Consider the following 26801-nt stretch of genomic DNA (forward strand, 5'->3'; position numbering starts at 1 on the left):
TGATCTTTGCATCACATGTCATCTACCCCTTATGCAACACATATTCAGCTGGTGAAAGCTGTTATTATCAGAGCTGTCAGCCAACTTTATGATAATATTTTCCCCTGAAAGCCGGAGGTCGAGGATCATTTACTTCAGTAGCAGACGGATCTAAAGGACGACTGGAACAGAAAAGCTAAAATGTGAAGAGGACCAAAACCTCAGCTCCCTCTTTGGTAAGACAAATTGGAAATATTAGGTAATTAAATGCAGACAAAAATAAACCTAAAAGTAGAAAAGCAATAAAAACAACAATCAGTGTGTCTGGTCAGTTTCTAGTAGCTGGCAATCATCCTCTCATCATACTTCAGCTGGAAAAGTTTCAATGAGCCGAAGATCAGAGATCAAAGTTTTTCCTGTTGAAAAGAGGGAATTCTTCGCAGCTGCCAACGTGAACAGCTGCTGCAGTCATCAGTCTTACAAAGCAAACACTCGAAGGAGCAATCTAATAGTCATTAGTCACATGACTTCCTCAGTGCTCCTCAGGATGAGGACATGTAGCTGATAAATTCACTTGAAACTGCAGCTGCCCCGGTGGACAGGATGAGGTGGGGGGCAGTCAGGTGGTTGTGATCTGCGACCTCATTTGTAGGTGCCGCAAAATCATCATATTTCATCAGGTACAGATGATTGGTCAAAGGTCGGACCTTCATTCTCCTTCAAAACAGCAATTATTTTGGGATAAAGTGAGTTTATTATAACATGGGGTTTATTATTTTAGTTTTGGTGACATCACATAAATGAATGAAAAATGCAAAAGTGGTTATTCATCTCATCTTGGTTGCACTGAATGATCTTACTGTAGCAGCCTTCTAAAAAGGTATTCAAATAAAACGGTGAAAACATTTTGAGCTATTTACTTGACATGGTGTTAACCTACTGACACATACACCCACTACACTGACCATGAATCACATGTATAAATAGTATAACTACTTCTGACTAGTGTCAGAAGCTAAAAAAGTTGGAAACCAAAGAGGGGCACTTACGCACTTCAATACTAACAGGTCTGTAATTTAAAATATATTTTTTTAAAATTGTACTGAAAAAGCTGCAACAATTAAACTAAATAAATGCATGAATGAAAATAAATCAGTTTGAGAGGAACTGTGTGCTCGTTTATTGTATAATCACAGAGCAATTAAAGTACAAAATGCAAAAAAAAAAAAAAAAAGCAAAAACCCAGACTTATTTGACTTGCATAACATTACTGTTCTACCAGTACTTTTTGAGATTGCTGTGGGCGCTCAAGCACCCCAGCACTATCTGATTTTTTCAACGTTGGAATCAGCCTCAAAAGTTCCTGCATCAGGTGGACTCATGCTGAGGTGACGTCATGGATAAGTCTGAGGATGGTGAACACTCCCTGCAGCAGGTAACGTACTGAGTTGTGACCCTGTCACAGCTCTATTAAGATGTTTCCTGGAGTCAAGATGTTCCTGTGGCACTAAACCAACAGCAGTGCTGAGGCAACTCTTTGGCACCATTGCCTTGCAAGTTGCCCCGGTGACTCACAGCTTTACAGGCTCAGCTGGAGGAAATTCTCCTCAACATACGAGCACAACAAGCTCCAGACGGTCCAGAGCCGTCACAGACGTTTGATGGTTTGGAAAGTATGAGGCTTTGGGAGACAAGAGACATCCTGACCGCCTCCCATCAGGAACGCAGACCATCTCCCATCAGGAAATAATCTCTAACATTTAATTTGCAGTTTGAATACTGGAATACTGTAATTCAAACAATTACACCATATAGTTTTTTCACAACCACAAAGCAATTTCCCTCTTTGGACTATTGAAGCAGCTGAATTAAATCTCTCTGTGGCAGACCAGTCATCTGAGGTTTTCATGCACAAGGAAAGAAGAGAAGATGACGGCACAACAAACGTCCACAACAACAAAAGTTCAGTATTTTAAAGGATGCTTTTGTACTTCATGGACACATAGAGAGACAAAAGACAATATGACTATACTAAAAAGCATTATACAATAGGATTCACGGTTAGACTTATCGAAGAACAAAGTCTGTGTCCTCTCAAAGTTCACAGAAAGCATGAAACTCTCAGGCAAGTTTACATCAGGGTCTAATCAGATCCCTGCAATGTTTGCAAAAATGGTATGCTTTAATCTCAAAATTTGGCTCATAACAGAGTATTGTTTCAGCAGCGCTATGAAACCGTGATTACGAGGCACTGGAAACTAACCCTGAGGTTTTTTTAACGAGAGAACCATAAATGTGGATTTACTTACATATCAGACAATTAGTAGCTTACACTGGACTTGATGTAAAGCTCGGCTCAGTGTCAAACTTCACCAACAGTGCAGTGCTTGTCAAACTATAGCCGTGACTGGTAAGATGTCTGACTCATCAGGTAAACAACTAAAACCAAGTCTGTCTCTGTTGGTGACCAAACAGCTCACTCACAAAGATGTTCTGAGGTGTTGATGCTGTTTGAGAACTTTATGAGACGTGATATCATCTCAGACTGTGGATATTGTTTTATGGTTATAAGGCATAAAAATTGAGAATTTGTGTCACTGCCACTGCTTGAATTTCTGATACTGATTCTGCATGCAGATCGGCACTGAGAATATACTGTTTATGCTGGAACAGGACAATCCCAGAGTCCAGCTTCGGGCAGAAAGTCGTAAAAATAGCTTTTTTGCTCAGAGGGTGAAGGTTTTGTTATATAGCTGGATACATACCAATGGAATATTACTTTCAGTTATTCACAAGCTGAAGAACATGAAGCTTAAAGCGTGAGTCATCTAAGAATGATTCCTAAATACTTTCCTGAAGAGACATTTTCAGTAGTTTTGCTGTGGTATGGAACAATTAACGGGTGAAACGATAGTCAATGTTGCAACGGTCGTCTAGTAAACACAAGTCTGTAGATGAAATTCAATTCAACCAAATATTGTACTCAAATTACTATTACTGATTTAAGTTTTCTGGGAAAGTTGGAAAGTGTTGGTGAGAAAAACAAACTCAAGAGGCTTTAAAAGATGGGAAACTTCAAAGAGTATGTGGGAGCCTGCTGAACATGGGACAGTTCAGCAGGCTGCTTGTTGATGAGATGATCATCTAACCAGATCTCTGTCGGTTTGGAAAATATGATTTCCCCAACGAAAAGATGCATTAAAACCAGAACAGAGACCCGCTCCCAGCTTGGTTGGTCTGCGTGCCAAACCAGGGCATATTTGGATGGTCTGGCTCTGCCATAAGTTGTGCCTCAGAATGCAGTTCCAGCTCAGCTCAGCAGAAAATACCAGCACTGGATGGAAAAAGGAAAAGTTTAACACGTGAACCCCTGAGGGAGCGAGCTCCTGTTAGCTTTTCCATTCTTGGGAGGTATTTCTCATTTCTGCCTCAGACGTAAAGCTTCAGGCTTTCCTGCTGTGCCTTGTTAGGATACACATCATGCTGAACACAACGCTAAACAGTGATGACTGGATGTTGCACAGCATCACTTCTGTTTATCCTACGTCTCTCCTGTCTCTGCTTACCAATTAAAGAAGCCAACTATAACACAAGATAAAATGTCTAATTGATTCTGATGGTAACCTTTAACATTTAAATTCCCTGTGTGATGATGCCAGTTATTCCTACTTGGGTAATACGACTTTTCTAGAAATATGAGTCAATATTTTGAAATAAGATTTGAGCTGAGATTGAGGTGTCACTTGCATGTTTGTGTTTCAAAAAGAAGTTTTTAAGATGTTGTTCACGCACACCTGAGGGTAAGAATGCAGTGAGCAAAGACAGATGATTTAATAGTCCGTAGCTCTAATCAGATTGGTTGGGGTAAATCTCAGAATTTTCCCCTCCTCTCTGAACACTTGCAAACTGCCGTCATGTCGTCTAACTCTGAAACTAAAAAGGACTTGTTTGGCTCTGTGGTCTTCACTGCATGGCTTCTTCGCTTTCTTCTTGTTCCTCATCTTCTTCTTCCCCTTTTACATCATCTTCATATTCTTCTGCTCCTTCATTTTCTTCTTCTCCTTAATTTTCATCTCCATTTTTTTCTTCTTCTTCTTCTTCTTCTTTGTCTTCTTCATTTTCTTTTTCATTTTCTTCTGCCTCTTCTTCTTTGTCTTTTGGTGGATCACAAACAAAACTTTAAAGGCACATACCACCACCTACTGTATCGGAGCATGTAGACGCTGCACTTGTGGAGCAATTTGGCTTCGTAGAGGCCGGTTTATCTATGAGCTAAAATTTCATTATCAGCCAATAATCAGCGGATAATATAAACTTCCCATTATCTGTCCGATTATCAGCCAAATATATATTAATAGAGTATCTCTACTCTTAACCATGAAGATAAACTACTACCTGAGGACTGCTGATCATTTCAGTGATATCCATCTAAATGTACTGTGGGTCAACACAGAAGCCTTGGCTTTTTGTTTGGGGAATTCAGTTATTATGAAGCTGCCAAATGAAGGAATTCCTCAAACAAAACGACGGATCATCATCCATAAAAATCCCTGGCAGGGACGGCTCACCTCTATCCTGTTGATGTTTCACTGAGAAAACCCAGACAGCTTGAGCAGCTGCATGGTCCCACTATCCTTGTTTAACCCAGTGCCAATAGGCCTTAGTGTAGGATCCATTCATGTTTATGTAAAATATTTAATATGGCAGCCGGCCGTGTAAAGAGAGGGGAGGTGACAGACCTACCATTATGTTCTATATAGAGACTTGAGCATTAAGGAGTCTGAAGCTAACTATCCTGGCATCACTTTAAAGCTCCTGATGAAAAGCACATGACTAATGTCCTAACGATGCCTTTTCAATCCTACTGTAGCCTCGGAGACGTACACATGGTGTGATCACAGAAAGAGACGAGAGCTCTTAACTGAAACTGAACCTCTCACCCTAACAGAAGAGGTTTTTCCGTTGGTGGGGGTGTTCTGGGGTCTGTTTTTTTTTTTTCTGGAGAGAGAGAGAGAGAGAGAGAGAGAGAGAGAGAGTGAGAGAGTGAGAGAGAGAGTGATGCTGTTCTCCATTCACTGGGAATGTATTGACTGAGGATCCAACTCTCAGCCTTCCAGCTGGACCGTGCTGCTGCTCTGCTCACTGCGTGGGGTTTAAACCAGGACAGCAACACACCTGACGGCTGAGGTAGGACACACCCTGGATTTACTGACAAAACATCTGCCTTCTGACCTTGACCCTCGACTAGTGGAGCTGGCATGTTTTATTTTCAGAGAATGCTGCATTTCTGGTGTGTTTAGGTCAGTTCACATGACTTTTGCTGAACACCTTAAAGGTAGTGGAGCAACAGGACTGGGCTGCACATTTTAGCCTGAAAAACTCCCCTTTACCAGCTGATCTAGGTCTTAACTGTCGGGAAAACTGATGGATTTTAAGGAAGTGCAATTATCTGGAGTGAGTTAGACTTGCATGCAAACTTTGGACCACAACAAGGCCATTTTCTTTTAGGAATGTTCATTAGACTTTTTTTTAAATTAAATTACATAATAAGCATAATCTGAGAGGAAGATGATGTTTAATGGTGGGGATTTATGTTAAATACTGTAGTCATTCATGTGTTACTGTCTTGGAGTAGCTTATCTCATTTGACAAAAATGTTCAGTAATTTTCCATGGAGTTGTAAATACAAACAGGTGAGGAAAATTAACTGAATTACCCCCAATTTTAAAAACTACTTCAATGAAGCAGACAGACCTTACACTAGCATGAGTGTTGAAACAATTTATTCATTAGTTGAACAGAAAAGTAAAATTTTGATGGTTCCATCAAGCCTAATGTGAGGATTCATTGTTTTTCTTATCATTGTAAACTGAATATTGTGAGACACTATTTGGGCTCTTGGTACATAAAACACGTCCTCGTCGTCCTTGAAATGAGGACACATTCTGCACCATGTTCTGACAATAACTAATCCTCAATAATCCTAAACGGTAACTGACAGATTATTTGTTAATGACAATGACGTGTACTGTGAGTGAGTCCTAATGGAGACAGTAGGGTTAAATGCTGGTGACATCCCTCGTTTGGATGTTTTATTACGACTTCAAACATCTAGAGAACTGAATATATTCAAGAACGTGAACAAAAGACTTAAACAGCGCCAGTCTGACTGGAGTGAAGTTAGATTGACAGGATCGGGTTGCAAGGCTTGTTTGATTACATGAAAGAAACACACAATAATAGCAGATTGATCTCCAACTTACCACCAAGTGGCGAAACAAACGTCACGTCAAGAAAACAGCCTTTTCTCTGCACATGTGGAACAAAAGGCAGTGAGGGTGCATAGAAGGGGGTCTCTGCTGTGTGATATTTCGCTGTCGCAGCAGGATGTGCGACCACCACCACATACTTGTGGGTGGACCAACTGCTCAAGTGGAGGACTCAGACTCCATCAAGACTGCCAGAGGCACGCAACCAGACGATCTCAGCCTCTCTGCTGGCTGTTTGAATGTGTAACAGAGGAAGACATATAAATCATTTTGTGAATCACCACAGATGCTGAATAGGTGAGCGCTGGAGAAACATTTATGTTGGCTAAAAGTACCCCTTTCCAGTAGAGGTTTTTCAGAGCCTCATGGAAACACTGATAGAAAAAAAGAGTAGAACCGATCACTCCAGGAACTCTGTATGCCCTTTCACCATGCTCTGTTTTAGCAATACCTTCCTAAATCAGGCTAATTTGGGAGTGTCAGACTGAAACTCATGAGGAGCACAAAGAACAGTTTTTGTGGGTCTGAGGTGGCACTGTTGAGCTAAGGGTTACTGTAATTTTACATAAAACCAATCAAAAGGTTTGTTTACAATTGTTTCCAGTTGGAAAACCCTGCATTGTGTACCAGCTTGAATATTATTTAATCATCTTTTCTCATGATGTTATTTCAAAGTCTATACATCTCATCAATCTAAAATGCATGTTTGATGCTTTCATATTTCATTGGTAAAGTTGGAGACCTAACTGTCTGTTGGACCACAGACTAAAGAAAATGACAGCATGAGTTATATATAGTTAGATATCAAAGATAGCAGCAAAGCAATGCAGTACATGAAGTAAACATTACAGATAGGTCAGACCACCGTGTTTGACACATCTCTAAAGGTTACAGTTACAGCTAAACGTGACAGTGGAAATAAACAAGCTTGCTGATTTCACATAAAGTATCTCCACAATGCAAATCAACCACCAGCTGTCTACCCGGAAGTGGTGTGGTGGTCCCTACTTAGTTGACTACATGGAAAATCACTGCTGAAATGTTTGCATGATGTAACCTCTGTAACCACCAGTGGTGGAAAGTCATGATATTTATTCAAGTGCTTGAATTTTGAGGTACATGCACTTTACTTGTGTATTTCCTTCTCATGGTAGTTTTTACTTCTTCTCCACAACATTTATTCGGCAGTTGTAGACAGTAGTTAGTAACTACCTTTCAGGTAAAGACTACACAACCAAAACATCTAAATAATTATGTTACATAAGTTGTTGGATATTTGAAGATTATTCCCAAAGGATATGAAGCAGTTATGGTTATTATCAGCTCCATCCTGATCGACTACAACATTAAAGATACATGATGACATGCTAATGCATCAACACTGAGTAGAGAATGCAATTTCTGAGGAAACTGCAGTGGGATTAACTTTAAATGAGGGAGTAGCTGAAGGACTATATAGAATTGGCAATATTAGAAAAGGGATAAAAGGTTTAAAATATAGTGTTAGCAATGAAATGTGTTGAAATTACAGCTTTAGTGTGACCGCTTACATGAGCTTAAGTGTACAGAGAAAGTGCTGAGGTGTCATTAAGGTCTCTCATTTGGGATGAGGGTAGAACAGCAGAGATAAGCCCTACAAGAACTGCAAAGAGCTGCTGTGCAGGAGAATGAGTTGCGTTGAGTTGTGTGTGTGTGTGTATGTGTGTGTGTGTGTGTGTGTGTGTGTGTGTGTGTGTGTGTTTTTGGTGGCTGTGTGTGGTAAAAATATATTGGACATTAAGGAATGTTTAATGTATGGATTAAAATGGTAATTAGACTGTGAGTTTGGTTGTCTAGAGGTTAAGATAAGATGAAGGTCTCACAGTTGTTCAAGATGCCCCTGATGATATTGCATTAAGCATGACACTGAATGTGTGCGTGTGTGTGTGTGTGTGTGTGTGTGTGTGTGTGTGTGTGAGACATCAGTTAGTAATCCACAAACTGCAATCAAGTGCTGTAGGACTCCTGGGACAGGCTGGTAATTTACTAGAGATTCACATGAAGGAGGACCTGTAAACTACAAATGTACAAAAAATGGTATGGAGGGGCATCATGGGAAATCTCGGATCCATATGTCACCCTCTGCTGCGTTAACTATTTCCTCTTTAATCTGTTTCTCATATGCTCATGTGATATTACACATCAAATGTGACCAGTTTCCACAATCACCATTTCTACAAAGTGCCATTTTACATCCCAGCAAATTAATTATGAGCTATCACAACCTTTCCACTTGTGCAACCATTACAATGGGTCATTCATGAAGATGATGTAAACTGAGGTAAACTACAGGTTCTGCGCATCTGTCCTGTTATGTTGAAGTTGGACTTAAACTGCAGGGAAAAACAAACCAGAAAACATTCCACTCCTCGCACAGGTTATTTCCTCAGTGACATCACAGTCTAGCTCTGTCTGTTAGTTTTAGAGCCGACCTAACATCTGCGTTTTCCTACAGCTCTGCCTGGTTGCCGTTTCACTGCTCAGTCCTCTGTTAAACCATGAGGGTCTTCCTCCTGCTCTGCCTGCTGGCACTAGGCAATGCCAAACCCTACCAGCCAATCAATGTCATGGACTTCATGAAAAACTTTGACGTAATGATGGCTGATGCGGATGATGATGATGACGACGACGACGATGATGACGATGATGACGATTATGAGGATGAGAACTGTCCAGCTGGTTGCCGTTGCTCACCAGGAGTGGTGCAGTGTTCCGACCAAGGTTAGAAACATACACACACACACACACACACACACACACACACACACACACAGTACAAGCACATCTGGATTCACATATTACTGTAAACACAGTGTGTTTACACACCTTCCTAGATAATAGAGGAAGGCTTGTTCTTTTATCTAATCACAAACACAAAGTGAGGTTCATCATTTAAGATTAGTAAATAGGTTTGGTATTATTCCACAGTGTTTTTCTTAAACTACGCTTAAACTAACAACATGGTATTATATCTCTTAATACTTTCATTTCATACACAACAACCTGACCATCTATGTTAGCAAGTGATTATATGAATGTTAGAAACTGCCAGGATTGAAAACCAGAATTGTTTGATGCAGCAATATGTCAAATAAAATCTCTTACTGATTGACTGACTTAATAAAACTCTCCATGTATGCTGAGAGACTACATCAGTCAAGTCAGTACTAAATTCTTTGAACCATACTTTGTTAAACTATGGTGTGCAGCCAAACATGGTTCATGGCATTATTAAAGATCTGAGAGTGAGATAGCTATGACTTCTTCGACTCTGCATATCAGTATTTGATATGCAGTAGTACTCACAGATGTTGTCTGAGTTCTGATTTTTATCACCTTTGGTCCATCGCTGGTCTTTAATCAGGCATCTGTGTTTCTGCCAACAGGTCAGATCTCTGTGCCCGAGAAGATTCCCGAGGACACTCTTCTCCTAGATCTCCAAAACAATGATATCACTGAGATCAAGGAGGACGACTTTAAAGGCCTGAACAGGCTTTATGTAAGAGAAAATTCTAATCTGGTTTACACTGTACATAGTAATCAACAACACAAACAGACCACAACATCTGGTATATCAAGTGAAGAACATCATCAGTTCATCAGATGAAAACAATCTAAGTGAGTAAATATTCTGCAGTCACGTGTCCAATTTAGAGCTTGAGTAATGCTGATGGTATTGTATCAGTCTGAACATGTACTGGGAGTGCCACTCATTCTCCAAATCTGACCAAATCCAAACCACCAAGGAAATCTTGGCCATGTACCACAGAACAAGAAGTGACTAGTTGAAGAAGAGCCCTGAGAGACTGACTTCTTCGAGCTTAAACAGGATGGATACATGGGAAATACATTTTGATGTTACTAAGAATTACACAAAGTCTACACAGCAGCATACGGGCATACGAAAGCAGCATGTTTGCAGAGCAGCAGCAGCTTCAGTCTTTTGTCTCTTTCTATGCATTATACATTCAGAAACAGTACTTGTATACCTAACCCATGCTTTGGCAGCACTCAGAGCCCAACACACGATCTCTGTTTATAAGAGTTGAAGCATTAAAATACACTATGGGATTTGTATGCATGGCCTGTGTTAACAGCTGGATTGTTTAAAAAAGAAGAGGATCCGTTTGGAAAGATGTGTGAGACGGACAGATGAGAAGTGTTGTAAGAGGCTTTACAGTTCCACTGTAAGTCTGTACTTGGGCACAGTGGTGCTTTGAGCTAAATGCTAATGTTGTTATGCTCACAATGACATGTTTAACATGTAACATTTCCACAATCTCTGTTTAGCATACTATCATGCTAACATTTGCTAATTAGCACTAAGACACATAGCGTAGCTTAAGATAATGGGAATGTCATAAGTTTCAGGTGTATTTAGTCTTCAGATGTAGATTAATATTAAATTAGCAAATGCTTTTGTCCAAAGCAGCATAAAACTGGATCAAGGAGAAAACTGAGAATAAGTGTCTGAAAAGGCACACTCCAAGTGTGCAGATCTTTTTAAATGAAACTCAATCAAGTTAGTTTTTCACATGAGAAGATGGAGAAAGACAGAGACATCTAGACATCTCAGAAAAAGATAATGGCATTTTCGCATTCACCATTTGCTCTACAGCACAATTGTTAATACTTGCAGAGGAAGACATGAGATACAACCACTGAATTAGTAAAACAACAAAATGCCTGGACTGCATTCAGGACATTAAATGAGTCACATTCAGACAATACCATCTTTTAGCCATTAAAGATACTAGATGAGAGGAAACAGTTCAGTAATGTCAGTCTAAATTCAGCCTGCAGTCTTCTGAGATGAAAGTCTGTAAACGAAACTCCCAGTTGAGGAGTAGGGGCAGTAACAGAAGGTCTGTCTTTGATTGAGCTGATTTTCCCAGCTGGGATGGCCTACAAATCTGTTTTATACTGTTCTATATCAAAGCAAACAAACGTAACAACTTGTAGCCACAGTTAGGTGCTAATACAGTGTCTTGTCAACCTGTTGTTCCACTCTTTCCCACCAGCATTGGGAAAGGTAGCAAAAGTCAGTTTGAACTGACTAATCTCTCCCACAACAGGGCCTGTTCCTGATCAACAACAAGATCTCCAAGATCCACCCCAGGGCCTTCAGAAACATGGAGCGTCTCAAACTGCTGTACCTCTCCTACAACCTGCTGACTGAGATTCCTGCTAACCTGCCTCCTAATGTAATCGAGCTACGCTTCCATGAAAACAAGATCAGCAAAATCCAGAAGGATGCATTTAAAGGTCTGAGGAAGCTCCATGTGCTAGGTAAGAACTGGTTCTCTCATTTTTTGTATCAGGTCAGTAATGATCAGTATACTCGAAGGTCAGAGGGAAGAGTTATGAATCAACTGCTACACTGTAGTCTCTGGTTTGAAAGGTGAACTGCAGACTTATCTCAGACCAACAAGTCCTTAAACCTGCTCTGTCACCACTGTAGTGAGAGAGCTGGTGAAATGAAACAACACTGACTGTTGTTGGAGACGGGATGGAAACCTTCGTCTCCAGTGTCAGACTGATTAAAGGAAAGGTCATGTTTAAAGCAATGTTAATCATGTGGTGACAAAGCTGCATAATCATCCACACTGACCTCCTACTTTTAAGATCTGGTTACACTGTAAAAATATCTGACTAATTCTACCTATGAGACAACAGTTTTAACTCCCTCAACCATTAGAGGTCCACACCACTGTGCTTTTGCATCTGTGTGATGGTCTGCATGACAGAAATTTCCTCTGGTCACGTCTGCAAGGGCTAACATGAGGAATGTGCAGACAACCATGCCAACTGTATATGTATGGGAACATATAAACATGCATGCTGTATGTACAGAATGTGAAAATGTGTAAATGTGCTGCTGCCCCGCTGTCCAACATCCATATCTGATTTTGAGTATTTTTCAGGGACTTAACAGGTTTATTCTAGAGTATATTTTAATTGATCTTTGGCTAAAAGGCCTTCTAAAGCATTTCTTTGCATGCAAAAGCACTGGGAGTTTTTTCCTAATTAACAAAACAATGTTGAATCACATTCAAATGACTAATGAAAACAGAGACATGTATCACAGATAACATTGACAGAATATCAGCCTGAATATCTTTTTTTCAGTCCAGCCAAGCTTTAATTGTTATCAATAAATCATTTAAATTACTTTTGTCAAGTTTTTTCAAACTTCTCTAGATCTACAATAATTTACTTGATGTATGTTCTCCACCGTAATCAGAAGATATAATGGATCATTAATAATTAAACCAGATGTTTTGTGCTTTTCCAAACAGAACTGGGTGCCAACCCTCTGGCCAACAGTGGGATTGAGCTGGGAGCTTTTAACGGCTTGTCAAGCCTGTATGTCGGCATGGCAGAGGCCAAACTAACTGCTGTGCCAAAAGGTAGAAAAATCACTCACTTCATGTTAGACTGCTTGAAACAAATGAATGGTTAACTTCTCTTTCTCCTCCAGTCACACAACTGCAGTTTTACTATATTGGACCTCAACTGTAGAACTAAAAAGGCATAAACACTGCTAACGTCTTGTTTCTTTATGATGCTTTATTTCATAGTCCTCTAACCTTTCTTTACATTGGTTACGTTTGGTGTGTTTTGTTTCATCTCCCAGACCTCCCAAATGCCATCACAGAGCTGAACCTGGACTACAACAAGATCTCTAAAGTGGAAGTAGAAGACTTCATCAGATATAAGAATCTGCTCAGGTGAAAACCAGCAACATTTCACCTTGGAAATGTATGATCTCATCTAAGCCAACATTTTGCCCACAGTGTTTCCTTGTAAAACTCAACTACAGAATTTTATGAAAGGTGTCACCTTGTATCTCTATGTTAACATTATTGTGTTTAAACTGTCAGCTAGCTTTAAACAAAAATCTCCAGTTCATAAGTTTGCTTTTTTATGTCTATCATCATATAGTTGTGCATGTTAGAACGGGCAGTTTAAATATAGCTGTGTTTATTAATTTGATGATTATTGTTAGCATAAGTGGGGAGACCTGTCAAATATCCTTTGTCCATTTTTGCAGGCTAAGACTGGGTTTTAACCAGATCAAGTCTGTAGAAAATGGGAGCTTTGTCAGCATCCCAAATGTCCGTGAAATCCACCTCGACAACAACCGTTTGAGAAAGGTCCCACCAGGCCTCAGCTCCCTGCGCTACCTTCAGGTGAGATACAGACACCGTTACGACTCTGGTACTGTGATCTGTGTCAGTAAAGTGTCCGTCACAAAATGGACTGACCAGTGGTTTTGATTGACAAGTAGGTTTTTTTGTTTTTTAAAAACCCATTCCTGTTTCTACAAGTCCTAGAGCTGAGGGAGTAGATTTATTCTTTTTGTGCTAAGCTAGGCTAAACATGACCTGGACCCCCGGTATCACTGTATGGTGATCAAACTAAAACTACAAAAGCACTGGCAGAAGGTTAAATAAGGTACGTAGCCCAGACCTTATACTTGGCCAGGTCCTTCAGCTCATCGTCAAGTTTCCCGAAGTTTCCATGTGCTAAACCAAAAAAACCTCAGCAGTGATGCTTCCAAAGGCATCCTAATCACCTGATTGAACCACCTCAAATGGCCCCTATTAATCAGACTTCCTTACTTCCTTTTGATGCTGCTCCAATCCACCTGTCAACATCAAGCTCCATCTTACTCTCCCAAGAAAGGTTAACTTTGTTTTTTACTTTCCCCAAATCTCTTAATCAGAATTACAAGTTGTGGTGACTGAAATTTTCCCTTACAAAACTGGACAACATTTCATGACCCTCATACATCATAAATGGTTATCGATTGAATTGACGTGACCAGATGTGAAATGACATTTCCAATATTCTGTCTTCAGCTTTGATTTTTCCTTTGCGTTATCATGGTAATCCAAAAAGGGCCAACAAGCCATTTTTCCAATTATCTGAAGAGGATAGAGAAGCCTGGACACTACCAACTCATTCACAACTTCTCACTATCAATCAAGTCAACAAATTCAAAAGGAATACTGCTTCATTGCTTGGTCAATAATGGTTCTTTATAGGTTACCATTTACAACTCTTGCTCCTACCCTGCCAGGACTTTGAAACGACAGAGAGTTAATAACTTGGTTTCAAATGTGCATCTGGGCCACACAGCCCTGACACTTCACCCTCTTCCTCTATCCCAACAAGAAAAGAGCTAAGTCGTAGGGGCAAGGGTTGTATTGGGATTGGGCCGATTTCAGACTATTCCAGTTGCAACAAAGGTAACAATTAAGTTGTTATAATAAAAACCATAAAACCATAAAATTACTCCCAACCCTCTGACTTGTAACTCAGACCTTTCCAGTCTTTTTACTTTTCTTTTTTTTTTGTCTAAAGGTTGTGATTTTGAGTTTCCATTGTAGCAGTTATGCATCATTAGAACAGATTTCCCAGTCACGATAGGTTGACTGCCAAGGCAGAAAAATAGCTGATTAAAGTAAATCTTCTCTGTCTGTTTAGGTGATTTTCCTCCATGGCAACAAAATCAGCACTGTTGGAGTGAACGACTTCTGTCCCATCAGGGACGGTGTCAAGAAGTACCTGTACACAGGCATCAGTCTGTTTGCCAACCCTGTTAAATACTGGGAAGTCCAGCCAGCCACTTTTCGCTGTGTGACCGGACGGAGGGGCGTCCAACTTGGAAACTTCAGAAAATAGAAGCATTAAGTGAAACCAATGCATTCCAGACAGCTCAGAAATATAGAACTGCCAATATCCTCGTTACAGCATGAGGAAGGAGCTGGAAATAATTCTGACAGATAAAACGAGATGAAACTGCATTCCTAAGATGTTAACTGTTCAGGGAATGAGAGAAAATGCCATTATATTGATGTATATTAGAAACTGTAGTACATGTTGTTAAATGCTGGTACAATTTACACACAAAAGTTCTCAGCCAGAAGAAAAAATGAAACAAAACTGTCTGGTTGTATGTACGGAATAAGAAAATTAAGTCATAAGCTACAACACCAAGACAATGTTTTCAGTCAGTAAAGTTGGGGTGGATATAATAACATTAACAGCTGTACATTATAATGAAATTCAACACAAGAGCCCTGCCTACCTTTGTGGGGTGCATTCCCTAAGGTTAACCTTACATTTTGTCTTTCTTTTGCTGTGCAAACTTTCCCAGGACTAAAGCGCCTCCTTCTGGTCAGTTTTGGAGCAATACAACCCAAAGACTTGACTTGAGCAGCATTAAATGCTGATGTCTTTTTAATTCCTTCCTTCGTCATTCAAAAATAAAACCACATTTAATGAGACACAACAGACACATTTGTCTAAGTTTAAGTTGTCTTTGAAACACAGTGTTTTCCCCTCATTTCTTTTTATATAACACTTAGGTATTTGTAAAGACATTGTCATTATCACGGAAGAGTCACTATAGGTCACATTTGTAACATAACAGGATCCTTAAAATCTTTTCCTCCCAGCAGAAGTCTGTACAGTTGATTAATGACGGTGGCATTATTTAGTGCAATAAGTCACTTCTATCCTGATGTCTGTCCTGATGTTTTATATTATCTCATTGCATGTCTGTATTGTTTTTATTTAGTAGCTGAAAGCTACATGTGAGACTGGATTACACATCGTCCTTGATGTAAACCTGAAACATCACATTGTTTTATGAATTATAGCAACCAAGTGAAATACAGTTATATTTGAAATTAAAAGCAGGTAACGTAATTCCCAACCCTGAAAGCAACTTCTTTACATGTCCAACATGTTCTTGTTTCGTCCAGTGATCTCTCCTCTGAAATGGTGCTATATTTATTTAGTATGTCTTTAAATAAAACCTGGAACACCTCCCAATTTATGTCTTCAATTTTGTTGAAAATCAAAGCGGATTTTGCATTGGAAACATTTGAGGTCTTATGGTCAAGCCCTCTTGTCAGCTGGGAAAAACTGTGATTTGGGCTGTTTGAATAAATTTGATATAACACGGCAGACATTGTTTGAATAAAAATATCTGCAAAAATAATTTGCCACGGTCTTGATTGTAAAGATATTAGCAGGGAGAAAAAAGAAAAAAAAACTAAACTAAAAGGTTGATTACCGGATGAAAATGTCAACCAAAAGTTGTAAAAGCATGCCAGAAAATCCCATACTGAAGAAGGAACCAAACTATCTTAACAATTTTTGCATGAAAAATGAAATTAATCATAACTAAATTATGAAAATTATTAATATTATTACTACTATTATCATCATGATTTTTATTATCATTATTGCTATTATGATTATTGTTATTATTGCTATTATTGTTATTATTATTGTTATCATTATTATTATTATTATTATCATCATTATATAACAATAAAAAATTATTATTATTATTTTGATTAACTAATCAACTTATGTCTCAGTACTAGATCTAGGTTGTTTCTTCTTGATAATTACTTTGAACTTGAATGAAAAATCTAATTAATCATAAATAAATTATCAAAATGATTGATGTCATTATTATTATTACTATTATCATTTTGATAAACTAATCAACTTATGTCTCAGTTCTACATCTAGGTTGTTTCTTCCTAATAATTACTTTGAGTGTGATATCGGAGTACAGCTGTGATATCGCTCTAAGGATTACTTTGTTTAATTCATTATGAAATATTTTAGGTTCTGCCTATGTTTTATACTCAGAAAAACAGAAAAGTGTTGTTAATAGGATCAATGTTAGTTTTATCTAGCAAGGAGGCAGGTAAATAACAATTATTTTAACCACCAGCAGATGTCACCACATACTAAAGAGTTACAGAAACATCTCTCGGTGTCACAGGACACCCATAAGATTGAGTGAGAAGAATGAAGTAATTGGTCGAGTCTCTAGTGTTAAAAAACTTTGACTGGATGAGTGACTGTTCCAGACTCATTTGGTATTGAGAGGGTGACAGATGCAACACTTTATTAATACTGCAGGATATGGGATGGATGGATATGACCCAAAGGCTCATAATCATTATTCATTTCAAACGACACTAATCGAAATCTTGTATTGACTTTCGAGGAATAGTTCAACAATCTGTGCTTTATTCACTTTCTTGTTGAGCAACACATATTTTCTGGATCCTACAAGAGTCCATATTCAGATGATGCCGCAGGTTTTCCATAAGGCTGGAAGGACGAAGGATAAAGTGTTGCGTGACTCAATGATGTGTTGGAAATTGAATTTACGAAACTTAAGAAATGCTCTACCACAAACAAAACACATCCACGCACACAACTAGGCGTCCATGTAGACGGATTTTTAATGAACAGATGGTGAACATGAATCACCCAGACCACGTCTACTTGATTTGTTCAGACTCATCAATAAAAACCAAATCGAGCTGGACATTCTTTTGCGTGATCAAAAGTATTTGAGTGCTATTGCATTTTACAAAAAACGACTTGGTTTTTCTTTGAGTGTCCTGCATATTTTGATTCATTAAGTAAGACACTACACGGCAGGTGGTGTACAGGGAATTTATTGGAGCAGAGATTTGCTGAAAACAGCTGGCTGCGGTTAAAAACAATTAGGCGTTTCAAAGTACTGACCATGAAACATAATAGTTTACGTGCAATTGATACCAAAACAATAAACAGAGCGATGCCAAAAGAATCTGGAGAGTTGATTGATGATAGTTCTTTGTGGTTCTATCACCAGGGGACGTATGAGGAATCACTACTTCCAGGAATATGATGTTCCTATTGAAAAAGGTTCATGTGACATACGTTTGTGAGGAGTCCATCTTGTGTAAAACACGGGGGTGTCGTTTATTAAGAGAAAGGTGATTTCCAGTAAATTCAGGGGCCCATTAAAATCTGGGAGTTAATGCTGGACACAAACGGGTCTTCAGTCTCGCCTGGCAAGCAAAAACAATTCTAACAGGGAAAAACACACACAGACACACACACACACAATGATGAATGCGATGAAACCAATGTGAAAACGTGATGCTGTGTGTGTTTTCTTTGCCCTCTCAGTCTCTCTGGGAGGCCCCTGTCAAACAGCAGCCAGCTCCCTACAGACTCCCAGAAACCCAACACCTGCAGACTGCCTCTGTCAGATCCATCTTTACCTGAAACTGATACCTACAGTCCGCATTAAATGAGACTGAGCTGCAGTACAGTACAACGACGTAGTGCGGCGGATGGTTTGCTTCTCAACTGTTTTGTCTTTTTAAATGAAGACTCGTTGTACTGTGGGTGGGGTGGTGGGAAGCTGCCTCTCTTTCTCCAGGAAACATATGGAATAGATCTGCCGGCTGGCCAGGCCTCGTTCTGCCACGTCTCACAGCCACACACACTCACACAGAAAATGGTCCTAACTTCGGGGCTTTTACCTCTCTTCACCCTCTCCCTTTTCTTCTCTTACCCTTTTCTATCATCTACTTAATCCTTGTCACTTCCCTCCTGTCTTCAAATTTGTCCTCCATCCAAGATTTCTCTCTCCCAGCTTTCTATCCTGATGAGTCTTCAGCTAGTTAAGGCCATCAACAAACCGATAACGATATGAGGAAGCTCTACATGTTAACACGACACAAACAAGTCAGCTGCCGCCTTTAAGTGGTCATAACAGCTTAAAGGTTAAATATATTACGTTCACTGCTACTAGATATTGCTGTAGAGCAAGAGCATCTCAGACCAAAACAAATGCGTGCATCGTTCACTCAAAAAACAAAAACAAAAACAGAAAGTGGCATCTGAATACACTCCACTTACCAAACTCAGATCAACTGTCAAACCATGGCAGTGACGATCAAACGTGAGCACCAAGGTTGTTTAGACAGTTTGCTTTTGAACATTATTTTACAGCAAGATTTTATATACATGTTGCACAGGCACATGTGCATTGCATGTCTGTGTGTTTGTGCACGTATCCGTATGGGTCCTAAGTTCCTTGCAAGCCAATGAGAGAAATAGTTAAACATTACAACCTTCAAACATAGCTCTCTTAATTTGTAATTGGGCTGTCGATTATTTTTCCATCATGAAATGTGCTGCGGTGCCAGGTCCAACTGTCCCCGGGCCAGAAAAGCCCACCGACATTGAAGTTATTGTTATTTCTTGTTGCATGTGCTATCATTTAAAGCAACATTGCGTGACTTTTTGACCTTAAAATCAAAGCATTGCATTCATTTTGATGGTACAGCGCCCTGTAAAATGGTCCCCTATTACTCGTTTCTACGCTATGTAACATCGGTGAGAGGTTAGGATCACAGCGTAACACACGTTTACTTCAAGATTCAAGTTCTCAACACCTGAGACTTTGTTACAAGCCTGGGTTTTGCATTTACAATGGTGGTGTTGCACTCAGAAACTGTGGGGTGCGCCAAATCACACAAAAGGCCAAGTTCTACAAAACGTTGCTTTAAATGACCAAGCCATCACACAATCATTTATATACTGTGTTAAGTTATTGAGTTAAATTGTATGTGCTGTATGTGTACAACTGTATGTGCTGATGAACATAAATAAAAAAGGTAGGTGCATCAGTGCAACAAGTGTCAAAAGTAAGTCTGGAGCCCTGATGAATAAAAAAAAAAAAAACACTGCTTTGCCCCTTCTTCACTTAAAATGTTTTATGAAAATACATACTGTATTTTAGCTGTAAAATGAGAAAGTTTCTTACTTGGCCACAGGGCTGGTGTGACATGTTGACGTAATCAATTAAGCAAATAGTCGATTTACGTGGTGTGCGTCGATGCGTTGGATGTACTACCACCATGCTCGAGCAGTTGAAGCGGATGCATTCTGAGGTGGCTGGAAGACTTCTAACTGTGAAGTTAGTTTGTTTATCACCAGCATGTTTAGAGCTGAATTTAGTTAAAAGTTCACAATGAACGCCTGGATTTGTATCATTAATGGCTGAAAATTTAGAAGAAAAAAACAAACAGTATATTAAACCATAATTGGGAAATTTCCGTGGAAAAATCACCTACATGTTTCATTCCTCAGACATGCATATTTCTTTACCTAATTATGTGTTGTTGTGATGATGTTATATGCAATATATATTTCCTAGCCTCCTCCTCACATGGCATCAATAAGTTCTTTCAGGTGAAAAGCTGCTGGATATTTTTCTTTTTTTTCTTTTGGTGAAAACTGTAAATCTGTGATGTGTGTAAAATTTATTGTGCCTTCTCAGCAACACATCTATTTTAAAAGCTGTCTGGGGAGATAAATCAGCTCTCCCCTTTTTGCAGTTCACATATTTTAAGTCCAAAACAACACATTTAGATCACTTTCCTACGATTCTGTCCTGTCCTCCTCTTTCCTCCTAGGCAGCCTCCTTTACTTATCAAAACCACCACAGATGATGAACTGTAGATGAGTTGTAAGCTCCAGCTGCTCCACGGGTGGACTGCACCAATATAATTTATATAGTTCCATTGCATTAAAGATGTTTAAGTCGTCTAAAATCAATGTTGTTGTATTCAAATATTTGTTTAAATCTAAGTTTAGGGCTCTTTAAATCTAGATTAGTGTCAGACATGCTGTTTGCAAAGTTCATAATCCAATCCGACTTGTCATAATGAATCGTCTTTGTGCTGACAGTCGAAGGGGTTTCATTTTCAAACTTGGCAGCATTCGTTTTTTAGGTGGTTGGATAAAAATGAGACTAAATCTTGCTCAACTCGAGTTTGATGATGATTGGGTCTTTGATACCCAGAGTGTCAGAAATATTTTCCATCAAAGAAACGCTAGAAGAAACATTGGGATTATACGCTTTGCCATTTCTAACATTATCTTTGACATGTTTGTCTTAAGATGAAGTGAGTGACCTTGGTTATACTGTGAGCTTGGAAGAAGCTGGTTAGAGGCCAACAAAACAGGCACAGACGGAGCTCAGGTTTCCAGAGTATGAACTGAGGACAAAATGGGCAATGGTAGAGTCATTAAGCAGCAGAGGGCTACTGCTTTCAGCGGCTCCTCTGATTGGAGACCCAAAGACCTCATCAATCACTTCACAACTCACTGATGAACTCAAGGCTACTGAAAAATTAGATCTTCTGACTCTCATTAACTTTCCAACAAGAAGAATCTCACTGCTCTCAATCTGATGCTCCGTCTATTTAAAAGACTGACCACCGCAAATCTGCTCACCAAGTTCAAAGGTCACCGAACTCTGGTTCTTCCTGCCATCTCAAGCTTGATTTTATACTTCAAAATACTGTACCACAGAACCATTTTAAAGTTAAGGTGAAATCCAGTCCAAGTTGCCTTTGTGTAAATGTTTTATCTGATTACTTTTGTGTATTTCTCTGTTATCTACTGTTGTTACGCTGTGGCATTGCCATTCTTTGGAAGGCCTCCCTTGTATCTGGTTGGGAAAGAAATGAAGAGAGAGTGGAAAGCGTTGTTACCCCTCCCTCTTGACCACCATTGAAGTGCCCTTGAGCAAGGCCACCCCAATTGCTTCAGTGGAGTTGCCTAGTGGTCAGTTGTAGTCAGTTGTACTGGGTAGCTTCCAGGTGTGAATGTGTAACTGTGGGAATGTGATCAGGGCGTTCCTGGAAAAGAGAGCATCGCTCACAGTTAAATAAATAGATACAATTTAAAAAACTAAGGACCTCTTTGCACAGGAAAACTGTGTGAGAACAACTATAATTAAGTAAGGTCAAAACTTGAACAGAAATTGGTCTGTCAACTGGAATGAACAAGTTTAACCTTTCACCTTTGTTTTCTCTTCCAAATACGCTTATCTAATCCATCAGACTGTCTGAATGCCAATGTCTCCTGACCCGTCAGACCTTTTGTGGAAAACAGGACTCTTTGTTATAAAACAGAAATGCTTGGTACCAGTATTGACTTGGATTAATTAGAAGAAATAACAATAATTTCAGAAATCATTTCCAGTTGTGTATGCATAACCATCATTCATGTATTCAAAAAATTTCTGCCGTAAGCCTTATGATCATGAGAGAACTTCTGCACTAAACCAGCTACATATGAACACACTTCTCCTCTTTGGCCCTCCGTCTACACTAAGCTGTTTCTGAAAAAAGGCCTCAGTGTTTTAAAAAGTGTCTTGCAGACTCTAAAAAACTGTAAATAAGATAGTCAGGATTCAGTTTACTTTCAGAAAATTCCACGAGGAGCTGATTCATGGTCATGAAAGTGAGTCCCGTGTTGTTTTTTAACCTTGCACATTTCCTGCTAAGTTAACAGCTTCAGGTCCAAGTAACAATATATAGTCATCACAGATCATCATTAATTTATTGCAGAGGCTCGTCCAATCAGAGCCCTTCTCAACCAGCTCATCATCGTTTTTTTTTTTTATTGCAGGACAAATCCTGCACGGTTACTGCCAACAGACCCAAACAACTAATGAGGCACACAGTTTTCCCAGACTGCAGCGGACGCTTTCAGAGAGGAACCAAACACTTGAAGATGCCAAAATCTCCACAAAAAAACTCTTGAAAATTGGACATTTAGTCTGTCAGTGCTCACTCAACACACGTTCACTGTCCAAAAGCACACACACAAAACTTAAAACATACACCATCAACTCATCCAGAGCAGAGCCAAGGCTAAACGAGGCCAATGAAATTAAAATGTTTAGAGGCGAAGACTGAATGGCCTGTTTGTTCATGGGAGAGAATCTCAGCAAGTGATGCTTTCTGCAGGGAAAAGACTGACATGAAAAATGAGCAACAGGGACACCGAGCCAATTGCTGTCTGGTTCTGGAGTGGAAAAACCTGGCCTGTGATGAATGTGTGTGAGAAAGAGAGAGAGTAGATGTAACTGGGAGCATAAGTGAAAGTAGAAACACAAAGACCATATCTTTTAAGAACTAAAAAACCTGTTGCTCCACAAATTGATTCCAGACTCGAGTTTAGAATGATGGTGCATCTATCAAGTAAAAGGGAGGGAAAGAAAAATGCACAGAATTAAAATAAAAAAAACAAACAAAAAAAAACTAGTTAGAGTTAGAATTTCTTCTCCAAAACTACATAGTGCCCCTTTAGGTAGATTAAGCATAAAATATAGCTCGGTCACAGGATATGTGCTTCTGCTATTAGTGCTGGCAAAACTTCAATCATCCCTGATCATCATGTTACCGAAGCTCTGCTGCAATTAACATTTTTCACAGTTAAGAATTAAGAGACTTAAGTAAGCAAGTTTTCTTTGCTGTTACAGTTGGGTGAAACGCTGATTTTATATCATCTACCAAGATGCACATCTGTAAAATCAATACACTGAAATAAAAATCGAGCAAGAACTGTCATATATAAACAATCTTTTTCTGATCCCTAGAGCCAAATAAAGGATGATTTGAGGTTTCTGGTGTTTAATTTAAGGACAAAACTACAGCAAAAATTGTTTTAATGGTATGCTGTAGCATTATTAATGGCACAGAAACAGACAGGAGACCAGAAATGAGAGCGATGGACAGAGTAAAGAGATGGACAGTCATAGCCAGAATCATAGACACACTGTTATTTTAGCCAGTAGTGATCTTAAAGTAAGAGCTTTTGAAGAGCATTCCAATAAAAAGAGACTTTATCCAGATGGAGTCTACTGCTGAGGATGCAGCCGTGTTCTCCTCATCACAATTAGCACCAGAGGGAAACATTCAAGACCACAATGTCCCATTAAACAGACATAATTACATTAACATGGGAACTTCCCAGAATTCCCCTGCCTTCACAAACACATGAAAAACGCATTGACTTTGACCACAAACAATAATATGGATTAACTGTAACTGTAGTAGGGAGAAGACAGAGTAGGCTACTGTACCACTGGACCGTCGATGATTCATTGACTGAAAAAAAAAAACGAAAAAACCACATACCATTTTTTCAGGCCAATACTGTACTGCACATCAGTCTGCCTCATTTTGAAGAGAAAACTTATTGAGCCTTGTATTTATTTTTCAATATAGCTGCAGATGAGCCATGTGCACAAACCTGTTGTGTGGGACTTTTACATATAAATGAACCTCAGTTACATTCAACCCCTTTCAAAACCGTTTCTCACAATGCTGTTTAAGTCCATCACAATCAGGTAAATCTCTATGTATTTTTGCATATTCCTCATACTGTTTGCATGAAAACAATATTAATTGCTCTGAACATTTTCATGTTAAATAGTGATAGTAAAATAATTGTCAATTCTAAGTCACAATGAAAATGTGTTTTTCAATAAAAATATAAACATTCTTGCAGGGTGGCAATAGAGCACTCATACTGAGTAACCCTGTAACAACAGTACCAGCACTAAGAACCAGTATGATCCAGTTTTATCAGTCCTAACCAACGGTCTGTCTGGGCAAAATCAAACAGCAGAAACGTCTGGATAGAAAAAAATCTGCTGTCTTTCGAGAACAGGGAACAACTATCCAATACCACCAAACACTGGAACACACCCAACAAATAACACTCTCCATATGCCCCATTATGCTTTGGTCTTCACACTTGTGTAGATCACAGGCCGTCAATTAGTCCCATCATACTGCACCTGTCACTGAACACAATAGTGTGGCTCATTAGTTTTAATGAGGAGCGCTGACGATGTTAACAAGCAGGTCATTTTGGGTAACCAAAGACACAAGTTGACATAATTTACTAAACTGTGGCATAAGATTAGGACAAATGGCACAGGCTACATATTTGTTATCTATGTTGGGAAGTGCGATGGAAGTAACTGTGGTGGAAAGATTTAATTAGGGCCTGAGCAGGTCTTGACTTTTTCGTCCCAAATGATCGCATTTTTCACTGCCTGAACATACCCCAAACTCACCGAACTTGTAATATACATCACACCTGGCGAAAAATGTCATAATCTATTGTCATCCTCCATTTCCACCACTAGGTGGCGCTATAATCAAGGAAACTTTGTTTTGGTTTATAACTCACATATACTTTGTTGCACATTCAAAAATCTTATATCCATGTGTTCACTGAATTGCACTGAATCTCGTGATATAGGTCCCACCCATTTCCGCCAACCAATTTTTTCACGCAAATTCACGAAATGTCACAAAACCACTTTTCGAACTCTTCCCAGGCGATTTCACCAATTTGCACGACATGGTGCATGACATGAAACCCAGGTGACTACTTCCCCATGAGCCACTAAGGCCACTTGAAAAATTTGCAACACACTTTGCAAGTAGCATCTGCGGACAAAACTTATCAAAAGCTTTCACCTTTGTCCCACCCGGTGGCGTGATCCATTTTGATGCTTCGCCATAAAACCATTAACTCATTACAAGTTCCACAAATAATTTGCTATCTACTCCAAATTGCTCAAACATGTAGAGGGTCTTGCCCTGAATACATCTACGTGGCACACCCCGACAGCGGCATGCCGCAATGCGCGTGGACTGCGAGGGCCCCTTCATCGCTGCTTGTAGCTTTAATTTAATCATGAATCGATAATCGTCCAGATTATGTTGTTTAAAAAAGAGAAAACCCCCCACTGTTTAATGTCACATGCAATTATTTCACATGGATGAGTACAAGATGTTGCAATCAAAATCATTCATCTTCACTGAGATCTTATCAACTTAAACCCTTTAACTCCGAATCGTTCCATCACAACAGTTTTCATTTTCTGCAGCCCCAGGTCCAACAATGATGAATGGTACCGAGAAACACATGTTGACTCTGAGGCTCCCTCTGTTTTTATCTCTCTTAGCAGGATCCAAATCACACAAAGTGCCTTGTAGCTGTAAGCAAGTCTTTATGGTCTAAATGATAAAGATGTTAAATGCTCAGCTGGGACACACAACCTGCAGACAAATAAATCACTATGTGGAGGCTTTGCATTTATTAGAATAACAAAGATTTTGATTGTGTCTGATACCCAGCATTTCAACAGGTTCAAATTCAGCATGAATCACTTCAGAGCCAACATTTACCGTCTCTCACTTTCTGTCTGGAATGCTTGGATAACCAATCCAGTAGTCATTAGAGAACAGTGAGCAACCAATCCAATACCACCGCACACTGGAGCCCAGTCAACCAGTAATACACTCCATATGTCTCATACTGGTTTAGTCCAAACCATCATGTCTTAGTTGACAGTCTAATCAGAGTCAGTTTTTTGTCCACTACCAACAGAGACTGTCATCAAGACACAACACAGCACAAAGACCGTGAAAAAAAGAGCTGATCAGAGGGAGCGAAAGCACTTGTTTCATCTGCCAAAATCTTGACAATGAGGCTGCTGAAATAAGTTCTGCATGATTTTGCTATGAAACAAATTAGTTTCAGTTACCAAAGCTGAAATTTTAACACGTGCATTTGTTATTTCTTATTTTATACAATGAGTAGATTTGGTGTTGTTATATCTGACTATCATATATTAATGGATGAGCAGAGTGATTTTGATTCAATGTTTTATAAAAGCAGTATCAAAGATGCTTGACTCTGAGACTTTTCTTACTATGGGACAATTGATACTTTTGACAGAACACAACACAGATAAATTAGAGAGACATAGCTCTGTCTTTCTGTTTTACTGTCTGTCCAAGTCAACAG

The 26801-nt window shown here is 39.3% G+C and overlaps 2 protein-coding genes across 5 annotated transcripts in view; one reads left to right on the top strand and one right to left on the bottom strand.

Annotated features, from left to right (window-relative positions):
• The window catches only part of LOC119021584 (centromere protein P), an 82960-nt gene that overhangs the window by 27791 nt on the left and 28368 nt on the right, over window positions 1–26801 (bottom strand). The window contains exon 7 of one of the 3 annotated variants that reach the window (XM_037101952.1): window positions 9493–9717. The exons of the other annotated variants lie outside the window; for them this stretch is intronic. Within the exon in view, the coding sequence (XP_036957847.1) occupies window positions 9508–9717 (210 nt within the window). The 3' untranslated portion in view covers window positions 9493–9507. Of the gene's footprint in view, window positions 1–9492; window positions 9718–26801 lie in introns of those variants that run through there. 3 annotated transcript variants of the gene reach the window in all.
• On the top strand, window positions 5086–16127 carry aspn (asporin (LRR class 1)). Of its 2 annotated transcripts, XM_037101949.1 has the most exons (8): window positions 5086–5166; window positions 8743–9008; window positions 9674–9786; window positions 11363–11576; window positions 12587–12697; window positions 12925–13018; window positions 13342–13480; window positions 14781–16127. In XM_037101949.1, exons 2-8 carry the CDS (start codon window positions 8786–8788, stop codon window positions 14976–14978), a joined length of 1092 nt encoding a protein of 363 aa, XP_036957844.1. In that variant the 5' UTR covers window positions 5086–5166; window positions 8743–8785; the 3' UTR covers window positions 14979–16127. The 2 variants fall into 2 exon arrangements, with proteins under 2 accessions (XP_036957844.1, XP_036957843.1); XM_037101948.1 differs by lacking the exon at window positions 5086–5166 and having other exon boundaries at window positions 8257–9008.

Source organism: Acanthopagrus latus, chromosome 6, assembly GCF_904848185.1.
Source record: "Acanthopagrus latus isolate v.2019 chromosome 6, fAcaLat1.1, whole genome shotgun sequence".
Taxonomy (NCBI): domain Eukaryota; kingdom Metazoa; phylum Chordata; class Actinopteri; order Spariformes; family Sparidae; genus Acanthopagrus; species Acanthopagrus latus.